General features: G+C 55.5%; 1 protein-coding gene across 5 annotated transcripts; it reads left to right on the forward strand.

Annotated features, from left to right (window-relative positions):
- Positions 1-1420: 1420 nt before the first annotated feature.
- Positions 1421-25992, forward strand: KCNC4 (potassium voltage-gated channel subfamily C member 4). 5 transcript variants are annotated; one of them, XM_054804262.1, is made up of 5 exons: positions 1421-2558; positions 4479-5225; positions 9990-10926; positions 12489-12674; positions 19943-20298. In XM_054804262.1, exons 1-5 carry the CDS (start codon positions 2391-2393, stop codon positions 20095-20097), a joined length of 2193 nt encoding a protein of 730 aa, XP_054660237.1. In that variant the 5' UTR covers positions 1421-2390; the 3' UTR covers positions 20098-20298. The 5 variants fall into 5 exon arrangements, with proteins under 5 accessions (XP_054660237.1, XP_054660238.1, XP_054660239.1 ...); XM_054804263.1 differs by lacking the exon at positions 19943-20298 and adding an exon at positions 17990-18638; XM_054804264.1 differs by lacking the exon at positions 19943-20298 and adding an exon at positions 24836-25992 and having other exon boundaries at positions 1424-2558.
- Positions 25993-26783: the final 791 nt, after the last annotated feature.

Consider the following 26783-nt stretch of genomic DNA (forward strand, 5'->3'; position numbering starts at 1 on the left):
GTGATGCCCAGGACTCTGCGGTACCCACATGTGGTGCTCACTGCTGTACTGAGCTGTCCAGCCTCAGCTTGCCCCTGTGCTCCCGCTGCTGGGTGTGCTGGGTGGCTCTGGGCTTGGGAAGAGGCTCAGATCCTGAACCCAGGGAGGGGACACGTGTCCCCACTGCTGGACTGCGTCTGAGGACAGGGCACTGGCAGGCTGCTGTGATGCCAGCTTGTCCCCAGGCCACCCCCCGGCGCGGAGGGGCTGTTTTGTTTTATCCCCTTTTCCTCTCCCAGGCAGGGAGACAGGGCAGCTGCCTGCAAAAGCAAACCCTGCCCACCCCCCACGTAGCGGCTCTGCTGCATCTTTGGGATTGCAGCAATCGTACGGGTCTGGGTGAGCTGCTGCCATGGAAAAACCCTGGGCCAGGGGGGTGAGTGGGGCAGGATTCGGCTCTGTCCACCCCGCAGGGGACTGAGAACGGGTCTGGGGGGTCAGAAACCCCCTGCTCCCAGTGCCAGGGGCTCCCTGCTGAACAGATGAATGAAACAAACTGAAAAGTGATTCTGGCCCTTGTGGGGGCTAGAAAAAAGAGAAACAGGCCCAAATGTTAAAATTAAGCCCAATACATGCTTTTTTAAAAAAAAATAAAAATGAACTGCCTGTGACAGTGAGGCATGGGACCTGCAGAGCTTGGTGTGAGGGGAAGGCTGGTGCTGTCGGATCGGAGTGGTGGTTGTGGGGTGTCCCGTCTCAAAACAGCTCTGGACTGGGGTACAGAAGCATGGTGGGTACAGACACATGGTGGAGCTGCTAACAGCAACATCTCGCTGCGGTTCCCTGAGCACCTCAGAGAGAAAAACAGAGGCAGTTATCCTGACTCTTAAAGACGGGGAAACCGAGGCACAGCACCAGCTCCTGAACCGATGACCACCCACCACCCCTGCTCCAGCCCAGCCTCCTCCCGCTCCCAAAGTGCTTTTATGGAGCAAAATTGCATCAGCGCCGCCGCAGATGGAGCCAGATTCTCTGCTGGACGGAGACACCCTCCACTGCCTTTTATTTTTTTTCCCTGCCTTGTCTCAGGCAGAGTTGCAGGACCCACAAGATGGCACTGTGTGACAGCAGCACGGGGACTCTGCCACCCGCGTCCTCGGGAGAAATTTGGGGTGCAGACCCTACACAAGGCTCAGGGAATGAGCTAGCTCTGCTTCCAGGCAGAGATTGCAGAGGGATGGGGCTGCAAACTCTGTCCGTGCAACCTCTGCAGCACAAATATCCACGCTCGGCTGGCAACGAGCAATTTTAGCTGAAAAATTCACCCCGGCAGAGGCGGATGGCAGAGATGAACCTTGCCCACGGCTTGCGACAGTTTTTTCCGGAAGATCCACCTCCAAGAGAGCGGCCTAAAAGGTTGCTTGGCGTTCATGCCTTGGGGAGCCGCTCTGTGCCATCAGCACCCTGTGGTGTCATGGGTGCCACAGATGGGAGATGGACCTGTCCCACCAAAAGCATGAAGAGAGAGGGCAGAGACCTTGTCTGGAGCATCAATAGGTTGTTGAGGTCAATGTATCTTTTTGTTAACAGGATCCTGGGCTGAAAGGACCTGAAGAGGTTGGTTTGTCCATCTCTGCCCCAAAGCAGGATTGCCTCTCCCCCAAGTGAGCTGCAGTCCACCTTCCTCCTCCATCCCTCCATGGATGGAGACGCTGCGTGATTCCGCTGTCTCCCCAACATCTCCTTTAGGCCACACGGCCCTCTGATCATCCTGTGGCCCGTTACATTGGTCTTGGTGTACCAAGCTGGGGATGTGTCTGATGTGCTGGGTGATGGGCAGGCCCTGGGGTGCTGTGCCGGGTCACGGGCAGACACAGCACAGAGAGCAGTGGAGGGGAGCCAGAGACCCCTTACCATGTCCTCAGGACCCACCCAATGGCTGTGGCTTTCCAGGTTGGAGCTGGATCCTCCTTGAGAACTTCCAGGTCCTTCTTTTTGTTCCATCCTTCACCTGGATGTTATCCGAGATGCCTTCAGCCTTGCAGGAGGTCCCTGCAGAAGTGACTCCCTCTTGCTCCAAAAAGGCCCTTATTCATCAAGCTCTTTCTATTTTCTCTCTTTCTCTCTCTCTCTTTTTTTTTTTTTTCATGGACATTAAAAATCTGAAGGCATATTTAGAGAGCAGACAGCTTTGGGCGGGTGTTGCTGGCTAAAAGATCTCTTCCTTCCCCAGATACAACCCATTTGTCTGCCTGGCCACCCCCTCCCACCCCAGGAACGGCCGTGCACGAAGATCTCTCTGGGATGAAAGTCGCCGGATAAAATATTAGCATCAGGTCGCAGCATTCCTTCCTCCTGGCCAAACTCGCATTACCGATGATGAGGAGCTGAGCTGCGATGCCTGGCCGGTGATGCAAGGCTTGATTTTTCCAGCACGGTTTTCCCTCGGGCTCCACGCTCTCCCGCTGGTGCAGCCCCGGGTGGTTTGGGTGTGGAGCTACGCCAGCCTCCACCCGCTCAGGATCCGGCCCTGGAAGCTGTCGAGTTGCAGTTACAGTTGGAGCAGGGCTTTCTTGGTGGTAAGATTTTAAGCGCGGCTCTCATGCCTCGTGGCTTTTTGGGTGGATCGTTTGCCCCAGCCATCCCAAAGCCCCCCAGTAAGGGGGTGAGAATGTCACTGAGGGGACGAACCTGGGCAAGGGGTGAGGAGGGGCCCTGGGGGGGGACCCTCTGCAGAGCCCAAGGAGGTGCAGAGAGGGATGCGGGGCAGCATCCCACACTCACCATCCCCTCACCCTGCACCAAAGACCCTATTATCCAAGCACTGACTCCCCCCACCCCAATATCAGGTCTGTGCGTGGATTCCATCTGTGACCCCAAAGCAACCATCTGCATCCCCCCTCCCCAGCACTGCCAGTGCAGGAGTAAACAGTGCTGGTGGGACTGGGTCCCTCGGGTCTTCGTCTTGGTGACAGGCTCGTCCCCTGGGGCACCGCAGCTCTTCACATCCTCCCCAGCCCCAGGAGATGGGGCTGAGCATCACCAGCACCCCGGGGGTGTAAGAGCCCCCCCAAAGAGGGGGGGTTTAGGGGAAGGTCCCCTGGGGCAGGGGTGGTTGGTACCCTGTGTCCCAGCCCTGGAGTCGGTGGGCACAGCTCCGGGGAAGGGGCATCTTTCAGGCAGGAGCCGAAACAGGATGGAGATGTGCTCAGAGAGGGGGACAGGGGAGGGTCGCGGGAGGGAAGGACGGCCAGGGCTGGCTGCAGCCACCCTGCTCCCCACCGGCCACGGCCCCGCGCTTGGGGTCGGTCTCTCCTGACCTCTCGGTGAGCGAGGGATTGCGAGCCAGGGAGGGATGGGATCTGCTCGAGCCTCTGCCAAGAGCTGGCTCCAGATCCGCAGGCAGCTCTGGGCTGCATTTCCCCTCCGGCGCGAAGCAGAGCTGGGGTGTCCGGGGTTCACTCCTCGCTGACACTGAGCCCCCCCAGAGCCTCACCGGCACGTCGGGCCCCGCGGGGAGGTGAGCCTGTGGCTGGGGGTGCGGGGGGCCTGGGCGGGGGGGGGGGGCTGGGATGGGGGTGGAGGGGATGGAGGGATGGGAGGATGGAGGGAGGGATGCGGGGACGGAGGAGCGTGGTTGGGAAGGAGGGCAGCGGCGGGGGGCTGTGGGGCTGGGCGCTGGGGCGGGGGGGGGTCCCCGGCCCCCCGGCGGGGCGGCGCCGGCTCCCGTAACCCCGCCGCTCGCTCCCAGCCCCTATAAAAGCCCCGGGCGGCGGCGCTTCCCCCGCCGAGCCCCGAGCAGCCCTCGCCGCCCCCCCGCGCCCAGCCGAGACGGGAGGCAACTGCCGGGGCGCAACAGGCCTCCCCCCCCACCCCCCCCCGCCACACGGGGCTCCCCCCGGCACTGCAGCCCCCCCGCGAGGGCAGGGCCTGGCGGGGGGGGGGGGGGAGGGGAAAGGGGCGCCCCCGTTCCCCCCCCCGCCGGGATCCGGGGAGGCGACCCCCGGCTGCCGCCCCCTCCCCGAGGCCGGCCCGGGGGGGGTGAGGAGGGAGCGCGGAGCCGCTGGAGCGGGAGGGGCGGGCGGCGGCCCCCCCCCGCGCCTGGCGCTGCAGGTACCGGGGGGTGGGGGGGAACGGGACACGGACACGCAGCCCGGCGGGGCTCAGCCCCCCCCCTCCCCCCCTCAGGCCTTGGCAGCAGCATCGTCCTCCCCAGCCGGGCCCGCATCCCCCCGCGGCGGAGCCGGGGCTGCCCGACTCCCCACACCACCCCCCCCAGCTCTGCCCGCGGCCCCCTCCTGCCCGCACTTGTTGCTGCCCGGCAGGGCTGGGCTGGCTCCCGGTGTAGGGCGGTTTTATTAAGGGGGCTGGTTTTGGAGTGGGTGGAGGTTGCAGCCTCCCCTGCCGTCCCCCCGCAGCCAGCGGTGTCCGGCTCGGCTCCAGCCTGCTCCCACTGAGGCCAGAGCCAAGCCTGAGCCCCCCCCTTTTCCCCTCCCCAGTCCCATCTCTGCCCCCTTCTCCCGCCTCCGCTGACCCCCAGCTCCTCGCCCGGAGGAAGAGTGTGCGTAGCGTGCATCTCCCATCCACCGAAATCTATGATCAGCTCGGTGTGTGTCTCCTCCTACCGTGGACGCAAGTCTGGGAACAAACCACCCTCCAAAACATGCCTGAAGGAAGAGATGGGCAAAGGGGAAGAGTCGGACAAGATCACCATCAATGTAGGTGGCACCCGGCATGAGACCTACAAAAGCACCCTACGGACTTTGCCGGGCACCCGCCTGGCCTGGCTCGCCGACCCCGATGCCCAGAGCAACTTTGACTTTGATGGTAAAAGCAATGAATTCTTCTTTGACCGTCACCCCGGGATCTTCTCCTACGTGCTCAACTACTACCGTACCGGCAAGCTGCACTGCCCCGCGGACATCTGCGGACCCCTCTTCGAAGAGGAGCTGACCTACTGGGGCATCGATGAGACGGACGTGGAGCCCTGTTGCTGGATGACCTATCGCCAGCATCGCGATGCCGAAGAGGCCCTGGACATCTTCGAGAGTCCTGAGCCTGGCGGAGGGGCCAGTGGAGAGGAGCCTGAAGAGGAAGGGGGTAGGGAGATGGCCCTTCAACGGCTGGGCATGGATGACAGGCCACCGGGGGCGGCAGGGGCTGCCGGAGGGGGTGGCTGCTGTCGGAATTGGCAGCCCAGGATGTGGGCACTCTTTGAGGATCCCTACTCATCCAAGGCAGCAAGGGTAAGCTCCCAAAATGTGCCGGAGGGGAGGTGGGATGGGGCCATGCTGGGATTGTGTCTTCGTCTCCCCATCCCCTTCAGGGAGAAAAACTATCCCGGTGTGTTACATGCACCCTCCTGTAGCCATCTCCCCCCTACCATGGGGCACGTCGGCCATCTTCCATGCTACAGGAAGTCTCTTCCATCATATCCTCGTCCTCTCCCAACACATTGCTGAAACTGGGGGCAAGCCCACTCCCTGCACCCTTCGCACCCTCGGGTGCTGCCTGGGCACCTCCTGGGCACGTGGAGATGAGGGATTGTCAGGAAGAGTCCTTGGCAGGGCTGAGTCCTGCAGATTTTCAGGATGCTGTAGGACAGGCAGGATGGCTTGGGTTTCTCTCACTGGGTTGTGTGTGTTGTGCCAAACCGCATGTTTAATGGCCCAGGCATGGAGCAGGGGGACAGGGCTGGTGCCTGCTGGCACCCAAATCAGGTCCTGAAGCAAACGGGATCCTCATGGTTGTTCCCAAGGAGCTCGCGCTCCTCTTCTACAGCAGCCCCGAAGGACACCCCATGCCTCTGCGCAAGCATCCCTCCCTGTGCCCTGCAAGTGCCCTCGTCCCTGCACCCCTGTCCCCCACTGTCGCCGCGTCGATGCTGCCCACACGCAGCATACGGTCCCCATCAGCACGTGCGAGCACAGGCTCTCAGCTACGGTTAAGGCACAAACATCCCCCCCCCCAACCCCCTTCATCCACGCACTTCCCTGGGGACCCAGTACACTGTGTACACACACACACACACACACACGAGCACATACATGCACTGACATCCCCCCCGCCATGACCTCACCTTGCACACACAGACGATCCCTACCCACAGACCCTGACGTGCCCGGGATGTATCCCAGGAGCATCTTTGGGTTCCCAGCCCGTCTCGGGCACTATTCTGCACACGTGTTTCCTCTCCAGCTACTCTTAGATCATCCCCAAAGTGCTGCCCACCGACCCCCAGACACCCACCCACGCCGTTCCATACCCATCCGGTCCCATCCCCGCGTGTGTGTCCCCTGTCATGCCCAGCTGATAAATCTGCTGCAGACACACATACAGGCATTTGGGTTCTAAATGAATTCTGGATGCATTTAGAGGTGTAAAAAAACCATCAATGGTAAGAAATCCTGCAGGCATTTCACGCCCACCATCAGCACGCGGGGCAGGGGGTCAGTTTGTCAAGGCGGTGTTTTTGCAGCTAACGTAAGAGTGGCACACACACATGCAGAGGATGCTTGGGCAGCAAGAGGTTTACTCATTTTTTGAAAGGGGTACCCGATCTTTTGCCCATCTCTGAGGGCTCATTGCCTCTGAGAGATGCTCTGAGTGGTGCAAAGCTCCAATTTAAAAAATAAACCCAAGCAGAATAATTCAACAGAGATTTTTCACATTATTATCTGGTCCTGCTTTTCCCATGTGCCGAGCTGCTCTCAGAAAGGCATTTGCTAAACAGAATCAAGAGGAGTGTGTCGGAGGGAGCAGAGATGACTGTGACGTGAGCCCTGACTGGGGTGGGAGAGGGACCAGTCTGTACTGGGAGCTCCCTGCTTCCTTCTTACTGCTCTAAGATAAAGGCTCAGCTTAGCACCACAGGCTCTTCCAGGTCCTATTTTCCACTCTAAAATATCAGTATGGTTGTGCAATAGCTTAGGAGAACTGCTTTGGCAGAAGGGGAAACTGAGGCACAGAGCAGTGCAACTGACCCAAGCAAATGCAACCTGCCCAGTGCACCCAGTTAATGCAGGGAACCGTTACTGGTCTGGAGTCACTATTCAGCACTAGAATGCTCAGGGACACATGAGCATCTCTGCAAGTGCAACATTGATGGTGCTGCCCTGGTGTTTGGGGGTGGCTGAAGTGGGATTTCTTTAATATTGCCCCATTTCGGAGTCTCCCCCTTCCTTTTCAGAGCAAAAGGGGTGCTGCCAGCTGTGGCATTTGGCCCGGGGATGCACCGGAGCAGCCGGTGTGGTGCGCCTTGCCAAACTTGGGCAGCAGCAGTCCCAGGTTGCGTGCATAAACCCTCTCCCTCCATCGTGCGACAGCAGTGACTGAGAGTCTCAGGGGCTGAATTTCTCCGGTCCTTGCTCCTCCTTGCCTGTGGAGCAGCTCCTCGGGCCCTGACTCAGTTGGCTCCTGGCTATTTCCATCTTTCCCTTCCACCAGCACTTCTCCCTCCTGGCACCTCCTGAGTTGGCAATTGCGTGAACGTGTGGTTAGAAATTCTCTCCCCAAGTTTTTTAGCCTCTTTTCCTTGTAGCATCGATGCCCAACAGGATCTTGGCTCCTGTGTCTAGTCCAGTCTCAATGAAAATTTGGTCCTTAGTGTAGCTGCTGTCCCAGCTGGAGTTTAAAACTCTTTTTCTCCCCATGGGCAACTGCCCTGGTTATGATTTTATCTCTAATTCCAAACTCTGCTCACTTGTAGCTCCTCATTATTTTTGACTTTGCAGCCCAACTTGTGGGGTCCTGACCTCACTTCCATTGGGACTTCCAGGCTAGTGAGCCCTTGTAGGGTGGTGGGTTTTTTGGGGAACACCCATCCCATGCTGTTGAGTGCATGTTGAGATCATGCAGATCATCGGCAGGTTCTGGAGGGCTTGTTTGGTGGGGATTTTGGTGCTGTATTGGTGGTCGCTGGGTATATACATAGATTTTATTTTATCCTTAAGACAGTTTTGGAAAAAAAAGTTCAGCTTGGAGCAGAGGCCAAAGCTGAATTAAGACATCTCGGGTCAGACCTTCAGCTGACACAAAACTGGAGCAGCACTATTGACTTTGGGGGGGCGATGGTGGTTGGCACTGGCTGTGAACCTCACTCTCCTATTTTTAGAGGTTGCATTTGTTCCTGGGGCTGAATCAGATCTCACCTACACGGCTCATACAGCAGGGCTGTTTCATTGCCTGAGTGTTTGCAGGTTCCCGCTCTCTTCCTTGATAAGTTTTTTTTTCCTTCCTACTTTGCTTCGAGTCTAAGTTTTTACTCTTCAGGTTTTCCTGTGATTCCCCATATGGCAAAACTCGGGAATGTTACTCAGCCCTCAGCTGGAAAGCAGATTATTTTGGCCATGCCACCACTGTATAGACACGTTTGTCTGGTTAAACTGGCCTTGCTTTAAGATCCCACTGTTTTGTTGGGTTTGCTTTCTGAACTGCGCATGGCTGATGGGCAAGGGCTGCCTTCAGAGCTGCATCACAGCACGTGGTCCAGCGTGGTCTGACCTGAGGGGTATGGAGCATCGTGGCCCATCCCTGAGCAGGTGTCTATCATCTTCCAGGGGTTTCTCCATCAATAAAAGCCCAGCTTAAACTTCACACCTAACTTTTGGAGGGCTGATGCTCCCTGTGCTGGACCCACACAGGTTTGCCCTTGGGGACGTCCCTCAAGGATGCTCTCAGCAGGCTCAGGATTGCCGGCATGGTACCATTGGTGTCCGGGGCCAGGTTTTTCTCAAGCGTGACTCAGACTGTCTCTGCTGCTGATTCACGCCAGCCGAGGACCCGGGCTGTTGGCTTGAGCAGGCTCATGGTGCGGCTGCCTGCTGAACGCAGCCGGTCGGGTGGGCTGGACAGCAAAAGGTCGCATCCTGCTCAGTGTGGGCAGGGTATGCTAGCAGCAAAGGGTGCTGTAGCAGAATCTGCTCCCAGGCAGCCAAACTCACTGTGCTTTTATGCTGGAGGAAGGTAGAAGAAGAGCTTTTCTGCTCGGAGGCTTTTTTTTCGGGGGCTCTTTGGAGACAGATGCTCTGGGTAATGGACTCATCATGAGCTCATCCTGTCGGGGAGGAGCACTGAGCAGGACTGATGGGGGGGGACAACAAAGTCTTTTCTCTCTGACACAGCCTGTGATTTCCACCGCTTGCTGCCAGCCCCTCCTCACTCGCATCCGAAGCGAAGTGGCAGCGTGCTGCGGGGAGGAGGCGGTGTGGAGGGGACAGAGGTCACACTGGTCGGGTGGAGGGGAGAGACGGGAGCATCTGGGTGTCACCAGGTCCAGGCATCACTGAGACACTGAGCTCTGCCTGCTCCTCTCCTCCTCGTCCTGCCCTCTCGGTCCTGGGACCATTTGTGGGCACAACGTACATCACTGACCCTTAGGGAGCAGGGAGGGGGCAAAAGGACGTCTCTGATACATCCAAACCCCAAACCTCACAGTCAAGAATGTGCAAAAATCTCATCTGGGGGCAAGCTCTTTGACTTAGTCCTCTCAAAGTTCCCTTTTCACGTGTGTTCCTAGTGGAGGTTTGCTCCAAACCCAGGCTGTTGCATGTCTCCCTTCATCCCCATCACTGTCATTTCTGGCACATCTCCAGCCACAGCCGGAGCCCAGCACACCTTCCCCTGCACAGATAGATGGTAGCACTTGGAGAAACGTTCTGGACTGATGGCCCCAGACACTGAAGTTTGCTGTCAACTCATGGAACAGGTCCAGGGAGCCATCCCTGTTCTCCATCCTTGGTCTTGGGGAAGTTGGTGGCAGCAGCATAGCTCCTGGGGTGTTTTGAGCCTGTTGCACTCATTTTTATTGAATCTGGACTTCTCCCATCACTGCTATTGCTATTCACTAGCAGGGATTAGAAGAGATGTACCAAAGGCAGGTGTCACCAGAGGTATGACTCAGGGCTGCCCCAAAGTTCTTGTCACAGTGGCTCATAAAATTTCTGCTCTTCTCCAAAGAGGAGAGGCTGACCCAAATCAGCTAATGGCCCGTGTAATTTCTACTTTTGCAGGTAGTTGCTTTTGCCTCGCTTTTCTTCATCCTGGTCTCCATCACAACCTTCTGCCTGGAGACGCACGAGGCCTTCAACATTGATGTCAACGTGACGGAGACCCTCGTGGTTGGCAACACCACGACGATCCTGCTGACACATAAAGTGGAGACGGAGCCCATCCTCACCTACATTGAAGGGGTCTGCGTCCTGTGGTTCACCCTTGAGTTTCTGGTCCGCATCTTCTGCTGTCCAGATAAGCTTCTCTTCATTAAAAACCTGCTCAACATCATTGACTTTGTAGCCATATTGCCCTTCTACCTAGAGGTAGGTCTCAGTGGCCTGTCCTCCAAAGCTGCCCGGGACGTGCTGGGCTTCCTACGGGTGGTCCGTTTCGTCCGGATCCTCCGGATCTTCAAGCTGACACGGCACTTTGTGGGTCTCCGGGTGCTGGGCCACACACTCCGGGCCAGCACCAATGAATTCCTGCTCCTCATCATCTTCCTCGCCTTGGGGGTCTTGATTTTTGCCACTATGATCTACTACGCTGAGCGGATTGGAGCCAAGACATCTGACCCCCGCGGGAGCGACCACACTCACTTTAAGAACATCCCCATTGGGTTCTGGTGGGCTGTAGTCACGATGACGACCCTGGGCTATGGTGACATGTACCCCAAGACCTGGTCAGGCATGGTGGTGGGGGCTCTCTGCGCGTTGGCCGGGGTGCTCACCATTGCCATGCCTGTGCCCGTCATTGTCAATAACTTTGGGATGTACTATTCGTTGGCCATGGCCAAGCAGAAGCTGCCAAAGAAGAAGAAAAAGCATATACCGCGTCCGGCCCCGCTGGACTCCCCTACCTACTGCAAATCCGAGGAAAACTCCCCCCGTAACAGCACCCAGAGCGACACTTGCCCGTTGGCGGTAGAGGAGGGGGCAACTGAGCGGAAACGGTCAGGTGAGGCCCCAAAGGTGGAGCAGAGGGAGGGGGGGACCTCTGGGAGCCCCCAAAGCAGCAGTTTTAGTCCTTTGTGTCCCAGAGTCCCTGGGGACTGTCCTGTTGCAGTACGTGGCCCCCAGTTCTTGGGTTGGTGAGAACTTGGTGCAGAAAGGGCTGGGGCCCTCGGGTGTCTGGGTATTGGGTGCCGTATTGGTGGCCCAGGATGCTGAGATCAAGATCCCCCTCCAAGCAGCGGGGGAAAGGACATATCCTGCTCTCCTAGTGGAATAGATCAAGTCACCGTGGTGTGATTCAAGGTGTCCCTACCTAGCCAACCTCTTCCTCACGCTGACAGAAATAAGACCATTTGCCCGATTGCCATCTTAGCCTGGTAATGCCTTTGGCGTAGATTTTCTCTTCCTTCCTTCCACCATAAATCAGGGCAAGTTTCACCAAAATGGATAAATCCATGGATATTCCCCCCCACCTCCCCATTCATCTTCTCATAGATGTAGCATCCCTGCATGGCAAGGCCAACACAGCTCCAAATCCTGTGCTCGGGCAGGAGCAAAATCAGCTCCTGTACAGTTATTATTTGGTCTCATGCACTGAGCTGAAGTTTGGGGTTTGGCCAGTCTTTCCTTCAGGTCAGGAGAGGGTATGGCCCCAGCTGTGGGCTGTTGTCAGTGAGCAGCATCGCTTGGGCTAAGCTTGGGAGACCGTGAGAGCCCAGCCACGGTACCACTGCTGGCCATGCAGGCTGCTTTGCCCTTTTTGTCTTGGTTCGCTGCCAGTAGCACCTCCGGAGCAGCCGGCTTTGCAGCGTGGAAACAGGAGGGACCACGGTGGGGTTGTCCCCCGCACCGATGTGGCATTCACTGCCCTGAGCAGCCGCACATCTGGCCACACGTGTTTAACAGTGATGGTCCTGTGGGGACACAGGGAGCTCCAAATGCCCCAGATAGGTGTTTTCCTTTATAAATCTCCTTCTTTCACATGCCTAGGCATCCTGTCTGCCCCAGGAGCCCTGGCAGCGGGGAGCAGTGAGAGTAGCTGTCCTGCTCTGGAGGAGCAGGTCAGCCCCATCCCTTCACCCCAATGCCCATCCAGGAGCACAGGCCAGCCCCTCACCTGTGTCATTAGCATAGCATTCTCTCAGCTAATGAACCACAGAGTCAGATGACATAAATTAGCACTTCACCACTAACCTGAGCAGCCTGTATCTCAGTGGTGTGAATTTTGGAGAGCTAATTCCCACCAATTAGGTGGGTGGACCCCAAAGACCAAGGGTGTTTCTTCCTTGGCAAGCCCCTCTTGGCTTCGCTCAGGGTATATAACCCTCAGCAGGAGTAAAAGATGCTGTTTGGGATTAAAATCTGGCATGGTCCTGCTCCCCTGGTCACTCTGAGTTAGCACATTCAGGTTGGGATCAGTACCTGAATTTGTGGGTGTTGCTCTGGGCCATCTGCAGTCTGGTCTTCTGTTTCCTTGCGTGGTCTAAGCAAACTCTTCTGGCCGCCCCGAGCACCTTGTCCTGTGGGTTTGTTGACTGCTGATGGGTCTCTGCCACCTTCTTGCAGACTCTAAGCAGAATGGTGAGGCCAATGTGGTGCTGTCAGATGAGGAGCAGCCGCTGTCGCCGACTGATGAGGAGAAGCGGCCCATGCGGCACTCCAGCACCCGGGATAAGAACAAGAAATCCTCCACGTGCTTCCTGCTGGCCACGGGTGACTTCTCCTGTGCAGCGGATGGAGGCATCCAGAAAGGTATGGCTGCTGCTGGAGTTGTGAGCTGGCCTGTGGGCTGGGGAGGGTGAGATGGAGGAGCGAGGTGGAGGTTTGTTGCATCGATCTGAGACAGTGGTTCATCTCCATCTGCCTGGCTGTTGTTTTCTGCTCCCTAAATCCACTTGTCTTCCTGCCTCTCCATCTGCTTCATCTCCATCCACCGTGTCTCTCCGTGCTAGCTCTATCCTTTTTGTTTTCTCCTCCCCCAAGTTCTCCCCTGATTACCACCATTTGGGGTCTGTGACCTCATGCTGGCTGTATTGCCCTCCTTGGGGACAGCTCTGTCCCTTTGCTGCCCTGTCCCTCCAGCTCTTCTCCCTGGGCTTCAATCACCCATCTAAGGGTGGTGTGGGGGGGACATCTCTCCCAGGGATGTGGTGAGGTTGTGACTGAAGGTGTTCAAAAGGTTTTCAGTTGGGAAAGAAATCCACAGGCTTTTCCTTTCCTCTCCCCCTCTGATGTCTTTTGGTGGGTTCGAGCGTGGGGAGCCGCGATGTGTCAAGTGTTGCCTTGCCAAAAGCACTGGGCTGCCAGAAAGGCTGTCTCCTCTGGGTTTGGAAAGTGAGCTTTGCTAAGTGTTGAGGTTTTCTATGGGAAACTGTGGGGGAGATGAGTCAGGAAAACACAAAACTCTTCCTCCCATGACAAAACAACAGTCTTCTTTAGCCTGGTCCCTTCGCACCATCCTCCAGCCTTCTCTGCTCCACCAGCGAGCATGCCCTGTGCCCGTCTCCCAGCACCCCAGCCCTGGGAGGGTAAATCCAGTGCCTACCTTGAGCCACAAAATCCAGCTTCACCCTTGATTGCTGGGATAATTCTCATTTTTTTAATTCTGCAGTTCATCTTGTGTGTCCAGGGTGGTGTGGGAGGATGTAGCTGCAGAGCTGACCTACCTCTACCTCCTTGGTGCCATCTAATCCCACTTACTCCCAGGGAATGGTGCATGCGAGCTGGGACCAGGCAGGAGAGAAGATGATGTGCTATGTCTCTAAGCTGTACACCAAGATCTGGTGGCTCGTGGTGTTGATGCTTTGGAGGCCCTCAAGGGTTTGTTGCTGTAGCACTGCTTGGGTTGGTAAAGACTGGATGGGTTTGGGAAATTAGGGAGGTGTTTAGGGGCAATTGCATTTATTACATTAGTAGAAGCAAATTGATTGCTTCCTCCTGGGAAATCAAGGATTCCCTTTGGTGTTCCTGCTCAGCCTTGTCCCTTAGAAAGAGGAAAAAAATGAAAAGCTTTGCTCATCTTTGGGCAGAAGGGTACTATAGAAATATTTGCTTGAAAAGCCTCAGGTTTTTCCTGGAAGTGCCTTTTTCTGTGAAGTTAGTCTCTTTTCTTAATGCCTGCTGATGAGAAGAGGTGAGGGGGATCTAGTCCTGCCCCAGGCTGGGGGGGGGACACTGAACTGGAAGGGATGAAAGAGATAGATGAAAGCCAGTGCTGATCTTCATCCTTACAAGATGCTCAAGTCAGGCATCTCTGCAGCTGAAGCACTTGAGCTTGGTCCCAGTGAAGCCAGGAGAACTAGAGTAGATCTAATAGCTGAGGACCCAGTGCTGCTCTTGCTGGGTTCCCAGATCACATTACTTGCAGGAGACCAGGAGGTTTTTTCATGCATGGTGGCAGCAACAGCTATTCAAAAGCACACTTTGGTGATCTTTCTGGTTTGTTCTGGTGTCTTTCCTGCAAATGTCAGAGTGCTTTTTACAATTAAAAGTGTACATGGGTTGGTCACCCCCACCTTGCTGAAATGGTCTTACACCTGGAAGAAAGGTGGATGGGGTGTCCAGAGGGGCTCAAGTGATGCACAAGACCTCTTGGGAAGAGGGAACCTCAATGTCTATATCCTGCTTGGGGCTGTTGGGGCTGGACCATGGGATGCTGTCCCAGGAGGTCAGGGCTGGTGTCTTCCCTGGTGAAATGCTCCAGTGTGGTCAGGGTCAGTGGTGACCAGAGATGATCAGAGGGGCAAAGCAGCCTCCTGTGCTCCAGCCAAAAGCCGTTGGGAGCCGCAAAGGCGCCTCTTCTCTTGGTCCTGATTTATCTCCTGCTGAGGCTGTTTGTTCTGGTACTGGGATGTTGGCAGCTCTGCAAATTGAGATGAGCTTGGTTCTGAGCCCAACTTGCTGATGGCCATCTGTCAGATCCTGGGACAGGTACTGAGGTCTGTACAAGCTGTGGAAATCAGGAGATGGAGCTGGTTCGGGAATATGCTGCAGATCTCAGCATCTGTCATGGTTCGAGCCCGATTCCAGCGGTTGATCTCCTTGGGGCAGCTCAAAGAGAAGAGCTACTCCTGTCCACCACCCCTTGGACCTGCACCTCAGAGAAGACTGAGCTGGATTGCAGTGGATTGCCATGTGGCATCTGTTTCTTGTCCCTATTGCTGCTTCCAGTGGTGTCGCCTTGCTCCCTTGCTGCTGGGGATGGCTCCAGACCCCTTATCTCCCTTCATCACTCAGGTCCTGCTCAGCAGTTCCCCAAAATGTGTCCTGCTGGGGCCCAGACAAGTTGGCATGGATCTGTCTTGGCATGTGAGACCCCGTCCTCTGCTTGGGTGGAGGCATATGGAGGCAGGATGAGTTCAGCATCCCCTGTGCCAGCAAGATTGGCTATGATGGTGTAGGAAGAGGTAGAGATTAGCACCAGAGTGGGATTTCAGGAGGAGCTGTGGGGAACGGGTTAAAGGGAGGGAAGGGCATTTACCCTTTGATGGCATGCTGGCAAAGCAGCAGGTTTTGGCTTGTTTGCCAGAAGCCAGAGCATCATGCAGCTGATTTTACTCTGTTGTTTGCTATCAGTGCAGGGCCGTGACCGGCACGTGGCTTGAGCCGTGTGGGATCGAGTGTGGGCATGCTCATGTGAGCATCCACCGGTGATGCTTGCCTGGGGGGATGAGCAGGGACAAGCTCACGTTTGCACAGGGACACACATGTGAGTGCGTGCAACACGCAGATGAGCGCCAGGCCGCCGTTATAAACAAGCACAGGCGTTCCTGGGCAATGCTGCCTGCTTGCGTTACCCCATCCCCATCTGCTGCTGGCTCAAAGCATGTGCGAGCGTGCACGTGCGCTCGGGAGCTGCGAGCATTTGCACGTGGGGAGCGCGGTATTGCCAGGTCCCTAGTAAGATCCCCCGGGGGTTACCCGCTGCCCCACCACTCTGTTTATAAGATGCCTCCACACGGCACCTTGGCAACAAACCCATTTAAAAAGCAATCCCGGTGACCTCAGTTAGCACATATGTGAGTTGCTGGGATACCGGTTCCGTTAACGAATGGCACCGGTGGCAATTAGCAGAGCACAACCCTCCTGTCCTTTGCGGTTTGACTCCGTGGTGGCACCTGGCCCTGAGCTTGGTGGAAAACCACAATGGCCTTGAGGGGTGGAGTCCTGAGCTCCTTCCCAGGTGCTCCCACGAGTGTGGCTTTATGTGCATTGGGAATTGATTGATGGAGAAAATGAAGGGTTGGGCTTGGGGCAGGTTTACCCTTCACTCAGAGTCACATTGCTGAGGGGGTCTGGAGCAATCAAGCATCTTTATAAAGTGCTGCCCCAAACTGTGATGCTTGAGACTTAATCAAACCTGGCAGCATGATTTTGGCACTGTTCCTATGCTGATTTCCATCCTTTTCTATTCTGTGATCTGAGCAAGCATACAAAGAGCATCCCTATAAAGTGCTCGACCACATCAGCAGGTACTTGCATGGCCAAGGTGGCTTCCAGCAAGCCCTGACCCCATAACACCTCTCGACAAATTGATGTTGTTTGGGTGCCATTGGTAACCCCAAACTTTCAGGAACCAGTTGCATCTCGGCACGCTTGTTTCCCACACATGTGGCTCAGGGTGGGATGTGGGCAAGGAAGTGCGTGAGTTCTTCAAAGAGCCTCAGTGCTTCTAGAAAAAGAGCAAGGTTTGCTGAAGGAAAGGTTTGCAGTTTTTTGGGTTTTTGGGGAAAAAGGGGATCTTTCCATTGGCTGCTGTAGGTGGGAAACATCTCCAGCTCAGGCTGGGGGTCCCCCCTGGCTCGGGGCTGTGCCTGCTTCCCTCCTCGCTCACTGCGTGGATTCATGCCAAAAAGTAAATAAGGAAATTGCTCTTCTCTTTGGGGCCTGATTCTGCTCTTGCTTCCACTGTGGGAAATGGAAAAGCTTTGCTGAAGTCAGCAACAGGTTTAGGCAGGCAGCCCTCTGTCCTCCAGCCCTCTCTCTGCTCTGAGGCTGGAGGAGCTGTGTCTCCTGGGGTGGCTGAGTTTTGGGAAGTGGTTGAAGACTCCTGTGCCTGCCCTGCTGGCTGCTGTGGCTGGGAAATGAAAGGGGCCATCCATCACCTTGTTTTTCTGCTGTCAGGGAGGCACCCCCCTCGCTCGCACACCCTTGCTTTCTCTGGAGCGTGCTGGTGCTTGCAGGGAAGGAAAGGTGAGGCTGGATTTGCTCGCTCGGGCTCTCTCTGGGAAGATGCAGTGAGCATGGCGTGGCGCAGGATCGTTGCGCTCATCACAGCTCAGAACTTCCTTAGTTTTCCGTATTTTAGCAGCAGAGTTGTCTCTGCAAGGTGCAGAGATCCAGAGAACAGATCTTGGGGCTCATCTTTGAACAGGGCTGCTGTTTGGTCCTAAAAATGCAATTTTCAGTGCAAATACTTAGTTTCTTTCTAGAAAGAAAAGTGGCTTTTGACCTGCCAGAGCATTTGTTCTGGCTGTTGCTTTTCAATAAAAGCTGGAGCAATTTCTAGCTCTTTGGGAGAGTGTGAAGGGTTCCCATGCTTAAAGCAATAGAAATATTTCCTCTTTAGTGCAATTTCTTATGTAAAATAATGAGCACGTCTACCTGCTCCTCTCCATACAGAAAGGTGTCAGCAGCAGCCTGCTGCTACAGCTGGCTTAAAAACCAGAGCCAGGGGAATAACTCCTTCCAAATCTCATATTTGTTTGAGTTCTGCTGCTTTTCCCCATTTGCTTCAGCCCACAAAATCCCCAGACTCATTCCTCATTCAGAGCAATTTGGGAAACAAAACCCAACACCCGCCAGGACCGATTTGGTCTCCCAACATCAATGACTCTTGAGTCCTGGATTCGGCCAACGCTGCTAGACTGCATGGAGAGCCAAGGGGAAGGGAGGGGAGGTCTGGAGGATCTGCAGAAGCTTGGTTGCCCTCAAAAAGCCCTTTCTGAATTCTTCAGGGGGGTCAAACTGGGGTGCGGGGCTGGGCGATGCTCACCCTGGTGCTCTCCGCTTTCCGAGCCGTGGGAAGGACGCTGCTTGGCTCTAACCTCTCCGTTTTTTTCACCAAGGCTATGGAAAATCCCGAAGCCTAAGCAGCATAGATGGTGTGGCAGGATCCACGGTGGGCTTGGCTCCCCTCACGTCCCGCTGCAGCTCTCCCTGTCCTCTGCGGCGTCCCTGCTCTCCTGTCCCCTCCATCCTCTAAAACGCCGCCTGGATCCCGCTTTGTTGTGTCGTGTCGCTCTGTCCCCCCCTTCCCCGTGACGCTGTGTCTCCACGGCGGTGCCTGTGCCCAGAGGAGACTGAGCTGGGACATTTCCATCGCTGAGAAGTGGGTTCTGATCTTCTCCAGCCCAGCGCTGCCGCCGTGCTCCCCCTGCCCGGTTTGCAGGATGTGTAACGTCTTCATTGAATTTGTCTCATGTCCATGTGTTTGGGACAGTCCCTGGAGTAGGTCTTGGTTTGTTGGGTTTTTTTTCCCCCTCCCCTTGAAACCTTATTCATCCTAAATAAATTAGGCCAGCCCATGCGATTCCCTCTGGTGTTGAGCCCTCCTTCTCGTGGGCCGTTTGCACTTGGGCTAAAGGGTGGTGGAAATGCAAGGAGGACATGTTGACTCATAAAATTATATATCATTGTGCTGGAAATGGCTGAGTTCGTATAATTTTAGGTCTTTTTTTTTAAAAAAAAGAAAAACAGCCTCAAGTTTCTGAAGGCAACAGATGAATAAACCTCTATTCCCTGCCCAGCAGCAGTTCCCCTCTTCTTTTGTGCCTTTTTCTGCCTAAATCACACTCGTTCCCTCTGTGCTTGTGTCTGTTTCTCCATCCAACCTCAGGGATGCTCCTGGGGCTGAGGGTGGCTTTGGCAGCCTGGAAAACCAGCCCCGAGGTCCCGTGGAGGTGGGAGGCTGTCGGGCCCCGGGCTGGGTGCGGGATCACACAGAGGCAAAGGACTGGCAAAGTATATGCATGGATGCTCCCATGAAGAGCTGGGAGGTGGTGGGGAGGGGGAATGTGGGTCCCTGGGAGTGGTTGAGAAAGCTGCTGCTGCTTTTGAATAGTGGGGAAATGAGAGATTTGAGACAAAATGATGCCTGTATGGATGGGGGATGAATCCTCTTTGGAGATGGACACAGGGTGGTGGGGCAGAGCATCCCCATGGGGATGGGAGCTGGGTTTGAACCACGTCCTCCTCTAGCCTTGGGAGGTTGGAGTGCTGAACTCCCTGTTGCACTGCTGGTTTTTGCTCGTAGATGTTAATTTTTGGGATGATCTGGAAGGATCTCAGGTGTCTTCCTGAGCTAGAACAAAACCTTCAGTCCCCTGGCTTCTGGCTCATTTCTAGCTCCGTTGCCTTGGCTCTGCCTCCCCGGAGGTGTCTGGGTGTCGGGTGGCTGAAAGGGGCTGGTTTGGTCTCGGCTCTCATCCTGGTGCTCGCTTGGCCTCTTTCCTTACTCTGAGCAAATCCAGTTCGGTGGGGCTGCAGCCTGGGGACTTTCAGCCAGAGGAGGGGCAGCAAAGCTTAGCTCTGGGTAGGTTTAAAAAAGAAAGCCCCAAGAGCTTTTTGGGGGTTGGGTCCTTCTCCCCCATCATGGCCAGATCGGAGCTGGTGCTCAGGGGATGATGCGGAGTGAGGATCCCCTTGGTGCAAGGCTGGTCCCCACAACCCCAAGGAGCCGGGCTGGATTTTGGCAGATCCTGCAGCCAGGACCCTCCTGCTCCTTCTTGGGCTCCCCCTGCCTCAGTTTCCCTCAGTGTAGAGAAGATTTAACACTGAGAGCCTCCTGCAGTAAAACTCTTTGCTGCCACAGTGGAAGAGATGCTACGCAAGGAGGAAGCGTTAAATGCCTTGTCTGGCTTATTTTTTTTTTCCTCCCCACTGAGTTGAAGGAGCTGCCAGGAGGAGCCAGTCACTACATCTCTGAAACAACCCCCCTCCAAGCCCTACACGGGGCCAACAAGAAGCCTTTGCCTTTTATTTTGCTTTTCTTCTTTCCTTCCTGCCTTGCCCTGCCCCAGCCGTGCGAGCGGAGCAGCGAGAGTTGAAAGGAAGCCAAAAAGAGGTGAAAAAACTTGGTGCCATGAGCTGGATCCTGGGACTTGATGGCAGGAGCCGAGCACCACATAGACCCAGCGCTGGAGATGGAATTTCTCTGCATTTGAGGACAAATTAGGATGACCTTCATCCCTCCGCTGCCCAGGATGTCCCATAGTGGTTTCTGACTGCGGTGCTGTGAACCGTGTGCCGCGACAGTGATTCACTCCTTGTGGCAGCACCGGAGTTGTAGCTGCATTCCTTGAAGTTCTGTAATTAAAGTGCGTTCCCACACCAAACGGCTGGGGTACATCGGCACATTCAGGAATCACCCAAAAATCCCGTGAGCTGGACGAAGTGACGAGTGTGGCGGCACCACGCAGGTGCTTCTCCGGTGCATCCTGCCCCTTGGAGCGAGCTCTCTGGAAGCAGCAGGAGCTGAAATATCCCCAGCCCGTGCAAGAGGGAAGGTCACCCTCTGTGATTTCAGTGGTCTCTGAATCATAAATGATTTAACCAAGGTCACGCACTGACTTTGGGGACAAACCAGGCATGAAAAACCAGCTCCGCTGCCCTGTCTCTTGCAGAAGAAGCAGATCAAGAGACTCAAACTTTGGGGTTTTTGTCTCTTGAAAGCAGAGGATTAACCCCAGAGCAGATGCAGCCGCAGATCCCAAGAGATCCCATCCCCTCCGCATTCCCCCCACCAGGCTCCTAAATCAGCTCATCCAAACACCAAAGGTGGTTGCCCCATGTGGAAAACCCTTGGTGGACCCCCAAAAAATTTCATCCCCATCAGAGCAACGAGGGTTGTGTATGAGAGCTGACATGGAGCTGGTTCGATGCAATTTTTAGCAGTGGCGTTATGCAACTTGGGAGAAGGGATGACTAATGTGCAAAAAGCTCCTCTAAAACAACCGAGCCCCGAATGGGAGACGGAGGGATTTCAGTGGGAGGCACCAAACTGTTGAAAAACCCATCGCATCATCTCCCTCTTCCTCCCCACCTTCTTCTGAACAAGTGATTTGGGGGATGCAGGAGGGGGAAAACAGCATGTTGTTATTTTTAGGTGGGGTCTGGGTTGGTTTTGGGGGTGAGTTTGCTGGGGTTAATCCCCTGGATAGGATTATAAAAGGAGCTGTAGTGCAGCAGAAGAGCAGACCGCTAAATATCTCTGTAGCCCAGGGTTTTATCTCAGTAGCCAAAATTGGCTGCCTAGAGAATAGGATAAGAATAGAGCAAGAATATACGATACTTCCCCCGAATATCCTCCCAGCCGCTTATCTATGTTTAGGGATCTGGCGAAGAGCGCACGTTCCAGCTAAGGCAACAAGCAGCGGGAGAAAGCAAGGTTGTTTGATTTATTCTTGACGAGCTGAATAAATCAATAGGAGTCCGGCTGCCTCTGCCCAAGTCCTAAAATGGCATTTAAAAAAAAAAAAAAAATCAACTGGTGTTCAGTGACTGTTGGGGCAGTGAGCTTGCTGTCGGCATCTTAGCCGGGAAAGGAGAGTTTCCCATGGGATGGGGTGAGCGTGTCAGGTCTGCACTGCTGTCCTGTTCTCAGCAGGATGCTGTGATTGAGCAGGAACATACAGATAAAGCTCTGTGTATACCATATATACCTGCCCCTTGCCCATGTATAGCCCGGCAGCGTGGTACCCAGGGCAGCTTTAGTGCGCCGTGCTCCTCTCCCCATCGCAGCTGCAAACGCACGTGATGCTCAAGAGTGGGAATGGGATCAGAGATGCTGCGTAGCATGGGGCTGCCTTGATGTTGTTGGAGTCCCTGCATCTGTCTGTCTGCTGAGACCGGCAACGCTTTGGGATGAGGACCAAACCCCTGCAACCACCCACGCCCGGTGCAGAAAGCAGTCGCACAAGGAGCACAACCCAAGCGGCCTCATCCTTTGGATCCGGGGGGATCTGGGGACAGTTCCCCCCTCCATCATCCAGCAGCAGCTTCTTCCTTCTCTCCTCCTCCTGGGAGCCTTGGAGTCCAGTGCTGCGTGGAGACTGTGCCGCCATCCCGGGTTGCATGCGAAGTATTAATTGTTATTGTTGCAACAACTGCTCTGTTTCTCGGGAGATGCCTGAAAGAGCTGAGAAAACACAAAGGCCTGTCAGGCAGCCGGGCAGGAGGTTAAGATGTCAAGAGAGTAATTGCTCTGCCCAGAAGCAGCCTGTTTCTGGCTTCCTCAGCACTGCCAGGAAAAATCCTCAGTGCTTATTTGATGACAATAAAGAGAAAATAAAATAAATAGCAACCCCGTCCCTTGCCCATGCTGACGAGGAATGGGGAGAGCAGAGGCAGATGCAAAATAAGATGCAGTTGAGCTTATAAATAGGTGCCTCCCAGCTCCCAGTCTGTTACTTCGTTACCTCCGCCCGGGCAATCCATCTTCACACTTTTCCCCCATGAAAAGGTAAATGGAGGCTCAGAAAGTATTTTACAAACTGCTGGGGAGCAGGTCGTGCTCCTCCTCTTGCACCTCACTGGGGTAGCACCTCCAGTCCTCACAGCACAGGAGATGCAGGTGGCCGCTGGCTTTTGCTCCATCATCATGAAATCCCCTCGTCTTTACGTGGTCCACGGCGACGGGCGTTACGGGAGATGCAGATGTTGGCTGGGAGATGTTTAGCACCAACACCTGGGGAGCACGGTGGGGTGCTCTGCCCCGCGGCTCTTCACACCCCTCCTGTTGCAGCGATGAAAAGAAAAGGGACCTGCAAAGCGTCCTGGGGTGGCCCGGGGAAGCCTTCGAGGGGGTCTGGGGGCAGGGGGGGGTTGCGATCCCCATCCCTGTGGGACTGTTTTGGCTTTTGGTGATTTCTCTTTCAGCACCTCCTGAGCCTCTTGTCTGCAAACAGATCTTCAATGGGGGGGAAAGAAAAAAAAAAAGAGGAAAAATACAAAATAAAAAAGCAAGTGCACTGGCAGACCAAAGCGGAGTTAGTGTAGGACCTATCCAAACATTGTGCTGGAGCAGGTGGAGGCTGGCAGCTCGTGGAGGCAGCACCTAAGGGTGTTCAGGGAGAAAATTTTTTCGCTGAAGGGTTATCAATCCCTGGAACAGGCTGCCCAGGGAAGTGGTGGAGTCCCCATCCCTGGAGGTGTTTAAAACATGCGTAGACGTGGAGCCTGGGGACGTGGCTTAGTGGTTGGACTGGGCAGGGCCGGGGTTTCATGGTTGGCCTTGATGAGCGCAAAGGTCTTTTCCAACCAAAACGATTCTATGATTCCATTATTCTGTGCTCGTAGGGGGAAAGTGGGACTGTGTGAACTCACCGTCCCTGGAAATGTGGGGAGGTGGCCCTGGCAGCACCGCAGCAAACCCTGGGGATTTTCAGGGCTCGGTCTCGGCCAGGCTGTGCCAAACCTCCTGCCTTGCCCAAGGAGGGGGTGGTGGGGCATCACCCCACCGCAGCTGGGCAGCAGATCTGCACCCAAAAAAGGTGGAGGAAGGAGCTGGACACTGTGGAGCGGCTGCGAGGGCGAGAGGGGCTGGGACCCACCGGCGGTGCGGAATCGAGCTGGTAAGGATAAGCTGAGACAGGAGGGCAGTCTTCTCGTGGCGGCTTTGTCTGGGGGACAGCGATTAAACAACAAAAAAATAAATCTCGGCTGTTGTTATTTATTTTTAGTTGTGCTAATTTTTTCTGAGGCTGGGAAGCTGCTTTCCAAGGCAGGTCCCTGGAGGATGCGGGCAGCAAGTCTCGAGCTAGCACACAAAATGGCTTTGAACGGGGAGGAGGAGATGGGAGTTAAAAGCCGAGTCGTGTCCCTGGTAAATCAATTGACCTGACGGGGAATGTTTCTAGCAGGCCACGAGCCCTGCTGAGAGCTTTTAGCTGCTTGCAGGAGTGATTGAACCAGGAGCCGTCATATTTTTTAGCAGCTGCTTTGTGCGTGGCCAGTGCTGGTCCCCAAATTGTTGCTGGGGGATGATGCTGGGTCCCCTGAACCGGTCCGTCGTGGCAGCTCGGGAAGAGGTGGGGACCTCTTCTGAAAGCCCTGGGATTTAGGGACTTCAATCCCAAGGGTTTTTCTGGGGTGTGGGGCTTTGAAAAGTCTCCATGTCTGGGCACTGCTCGCCCAAACTGCGCAGCGATGCTCGACGGAGGATGAGACCTTTTATTTTGGGGAAAATGAGATGCTTTTGGAGCTGTGTTTGGTTTGTGGCAGGGAAAGCCAGGTCAAACCCATGGTCAGGAGCTAGTGTTGGGTTTTGCAGCAAAATCCCTGGGTGGAAAGGGCAGCAACATGGCTTATCGGGTGGATCAGGCGCTGTCTCCCCGTCTGATGGCCCCTCGCCTGGAAACCGGGTTCTGGCACATGGGTAGAGGCGGTGTTGTGACTCAGAGCTCCAATCAATGTTAATTAATTCAATAATAACAAAGGAGAGGGAGAGAAAGAGAGAGAGACAAGCAAAAACACTGTGAGATATTAATGCACCAGGCTTGGCTTTGGGACATCTGGTTTGGGGTTGGCTTGGGAAGTTTTGGTCAAGAGCAGCTTTCTGGGAGGAGAGGGCTGCAGCAGGGATGACTTCTTTCCTCTACTCTTCCTTTTTACCCTCAAAATCGCTCTGACTCCACGTCTAGTTTCTCTCAGGGAAACTCTCAGATTTCCTAAGTATCCATCTCTGGGTCCATTCTGAGGCTTTTTAAAAACATTTTTTCCTAATTTACTGATGGAATAGCAGCATTTTATCCCTCCAGAGAAGGCCATTTCACTTTGTAGTCACTCTGTTTTCTGCACCCTGCAAAGTTTGGGTCCCCTTGAAGTTCATTCTCTCTCTCCCTCTCCTATTTCTCCACAAACAGCCGATGAAAGCAGTGTCTAACGGTGTGTTTATTACTTGTCTTTAATTGCAGACACCTGCCAAGACGTCCTCTCTTCCAGTTACCCCCAGGGTGAGGTGGTCACCTTCTCCTGAGCCCCAGATGGATGCAGGCAGCGCCCTGGCAAGCGATGCCTTCCCCGAGGGCTGCTCTCCCCAAGGGATGCCTTCCCCAAGGGATGCTTGCCCCAAGGGATGCCTTCTCCGAGGCAGAGGGATGTGTGCCCCATGGGATACTTTCCCCAAGATGGAGGGATGCTGTCCCTGAGGCTAAGGGATGCTTTCTCCAAGGGATGCATTCCTCAAGGCCAAGGGATGCTCTTCCTAAGGCTGAGCGATGCATTCCCCCAGGGATGCTCTCTCCAGATCGCAGGGATGCTCTCCCCGAGGCTGAGGGATGCATTCCCCAAGGGAGATGCTCTCCCCTAAGCCCAGGGACGCTGTCCCCGAGGCTGAGGGATGCTCTTCCCAAGGCTGGGACATGCATGCCCCCAGGGACACTCTCTCCGATGCCGAGGGATACTCTCCTCAAGGAGCTTTGCTTGCCCACCACAGCCCAAAGCTCTGGCTGCCAGCTCTGTGGTTGGGGCGGGGGGGGATAGGCAGCCAGGTCCCCCCCAAAAGGTGGCACAGAGCAGCGGGGCCGGGAGGGGAGGTCGGGGTGCTGGGGACAGCCCCGCTCCCCTGCCTGCTGCCAGCCCTGCCATATACACGCTGCCCGTCTCCCTGGCGCACCCCTGGGCTGCCCCCCTCCCCTCGCCCACGCTTTCGGATGCACCTCGCCCCTCCGCGTCCGGAGACGCGCCAGCTGCTCACTGAGACATCACCGCCTGCGGCTCCATCCATGCTCTGACCTCCTCCGTTGTCAAACGGCCGCTGGGGACCCTTCTCCGGGGTTTCAAAGGCTCCATTTGAGGTGCCGTGAGCAGGTCGCTGCACCATCGCCCCCCTCTCATGGGTGCTTACCCCAGGGTGCAGACCCCGAGTGGGCGGGGGAGGGACGAGCGGGTCAGTTTGGGCACGGGGACAGGGATGGGAAGCAAAAGGTGAATGAGGTGGGGGGAACCCGGCTGGCCTGGAAGGGTCAGTGTCTTTCTAATGCTGTTACATATCTCTGTGATCAAGGCAATACTACTCCCATTTCCGTCGGTCCTGTACGCATGCCTCTACCTGTCCAACCGTACTAGAGTTTGAATAAAGACATCTATGAGCTGAGTCAGCTCCCATACCCCTCCTGCCTTTGTGTTTCCTCACCACCGGCTCCCTGCGTGCCCACGAAGCCCTGTCCTGACCCCAGGTGTCCCTGGCAGCAGGGACGGTGATTTCAGCAGTGACGTCACCTGGATGTTGTGGCCAGGCTCCTTGCTTTCTCACACAGCTTGGAGCAGAGCCCATTGGAAAGCCCAGGGCAGACTAGTTTCAACATCCACGCGATATTCATTTGTTGAAGGAGAGGCACTGCAGAGCTGACAACTGCATTGGCTCTGCCTGCTCTGACTATCAGAGATGAAAAAAAATCAGCATTATGGCCACAGCAGTGCCATCCTTAGGTTTCAGAGTGAACACTGCATTGAGGTGAACAGGCTGGTCCTCCCTGAGCTGTCTGGGCAGCCTGGCTGCAGACACGAGCAGCTGGCACTAAGCTGATTCACGGCTGTAAAGTTAATATTTCACATCCTTTTGGGGCTGGGCTGCTCATGGTATTGCCTTTTGACTGGCTCCGAGGCACAGCGTGAACCCCCAGAGAGCCAAAGAGACCTGGCACTACTCCGATCACTGCTGCAGTGAGTTGGAGTGGCCTCAGCTGACACCTCCAGGACGGCAATTTTGGTTGACAACCTGCCCCAAGGGCATGAGGTCTCTTAATTGAGACCGGTGGCAAAGGGAGAGGCCGGGATGGTTAAAAGCAGGGGGGGAACTGAAAAGCTGCCACGAAACCCAAAAGAAAGCAGTCGCAAATGTGAGCAATCAGTGGCCGGGGG

Source organism: Grus americana, chromosome 25 (genome assembly GCF_028858705.1).
Source record: "Grus americana isolate bGruAme1 chromosome 25, bGruAme1.mat, whole genome shotgun sequence".
Lineage (NCBI taxonomy): Eukaryota > Metazoa > Chordata > Aves > Gruiformes > Gruidae > Grus > Grus americana.

Coding starts and splice junctions, on each gene's coding strand:
- KCNC4 (XM_054804262.1), top strand. CDS start 2,391: ATGCAAGGCTTGATTTTTCCAGCACGGTTTTCCCTCGGGCTCCACGCT. Junction 10,927..12,488: donor AACTGAGCGGAAACGGTCAG/GTGAGGCCCCAA, acceptor ACCTTCTTGCAG/ACTCTAAGCAGAATGGTGAG. Junction 12,675..19,942: donor GGATGGAGGCATCCAGAAAG/GTATGGCTGCTG, acceptor GCCCTGCCCCAG/CCGTGCGAGCGGAGCAGCGA.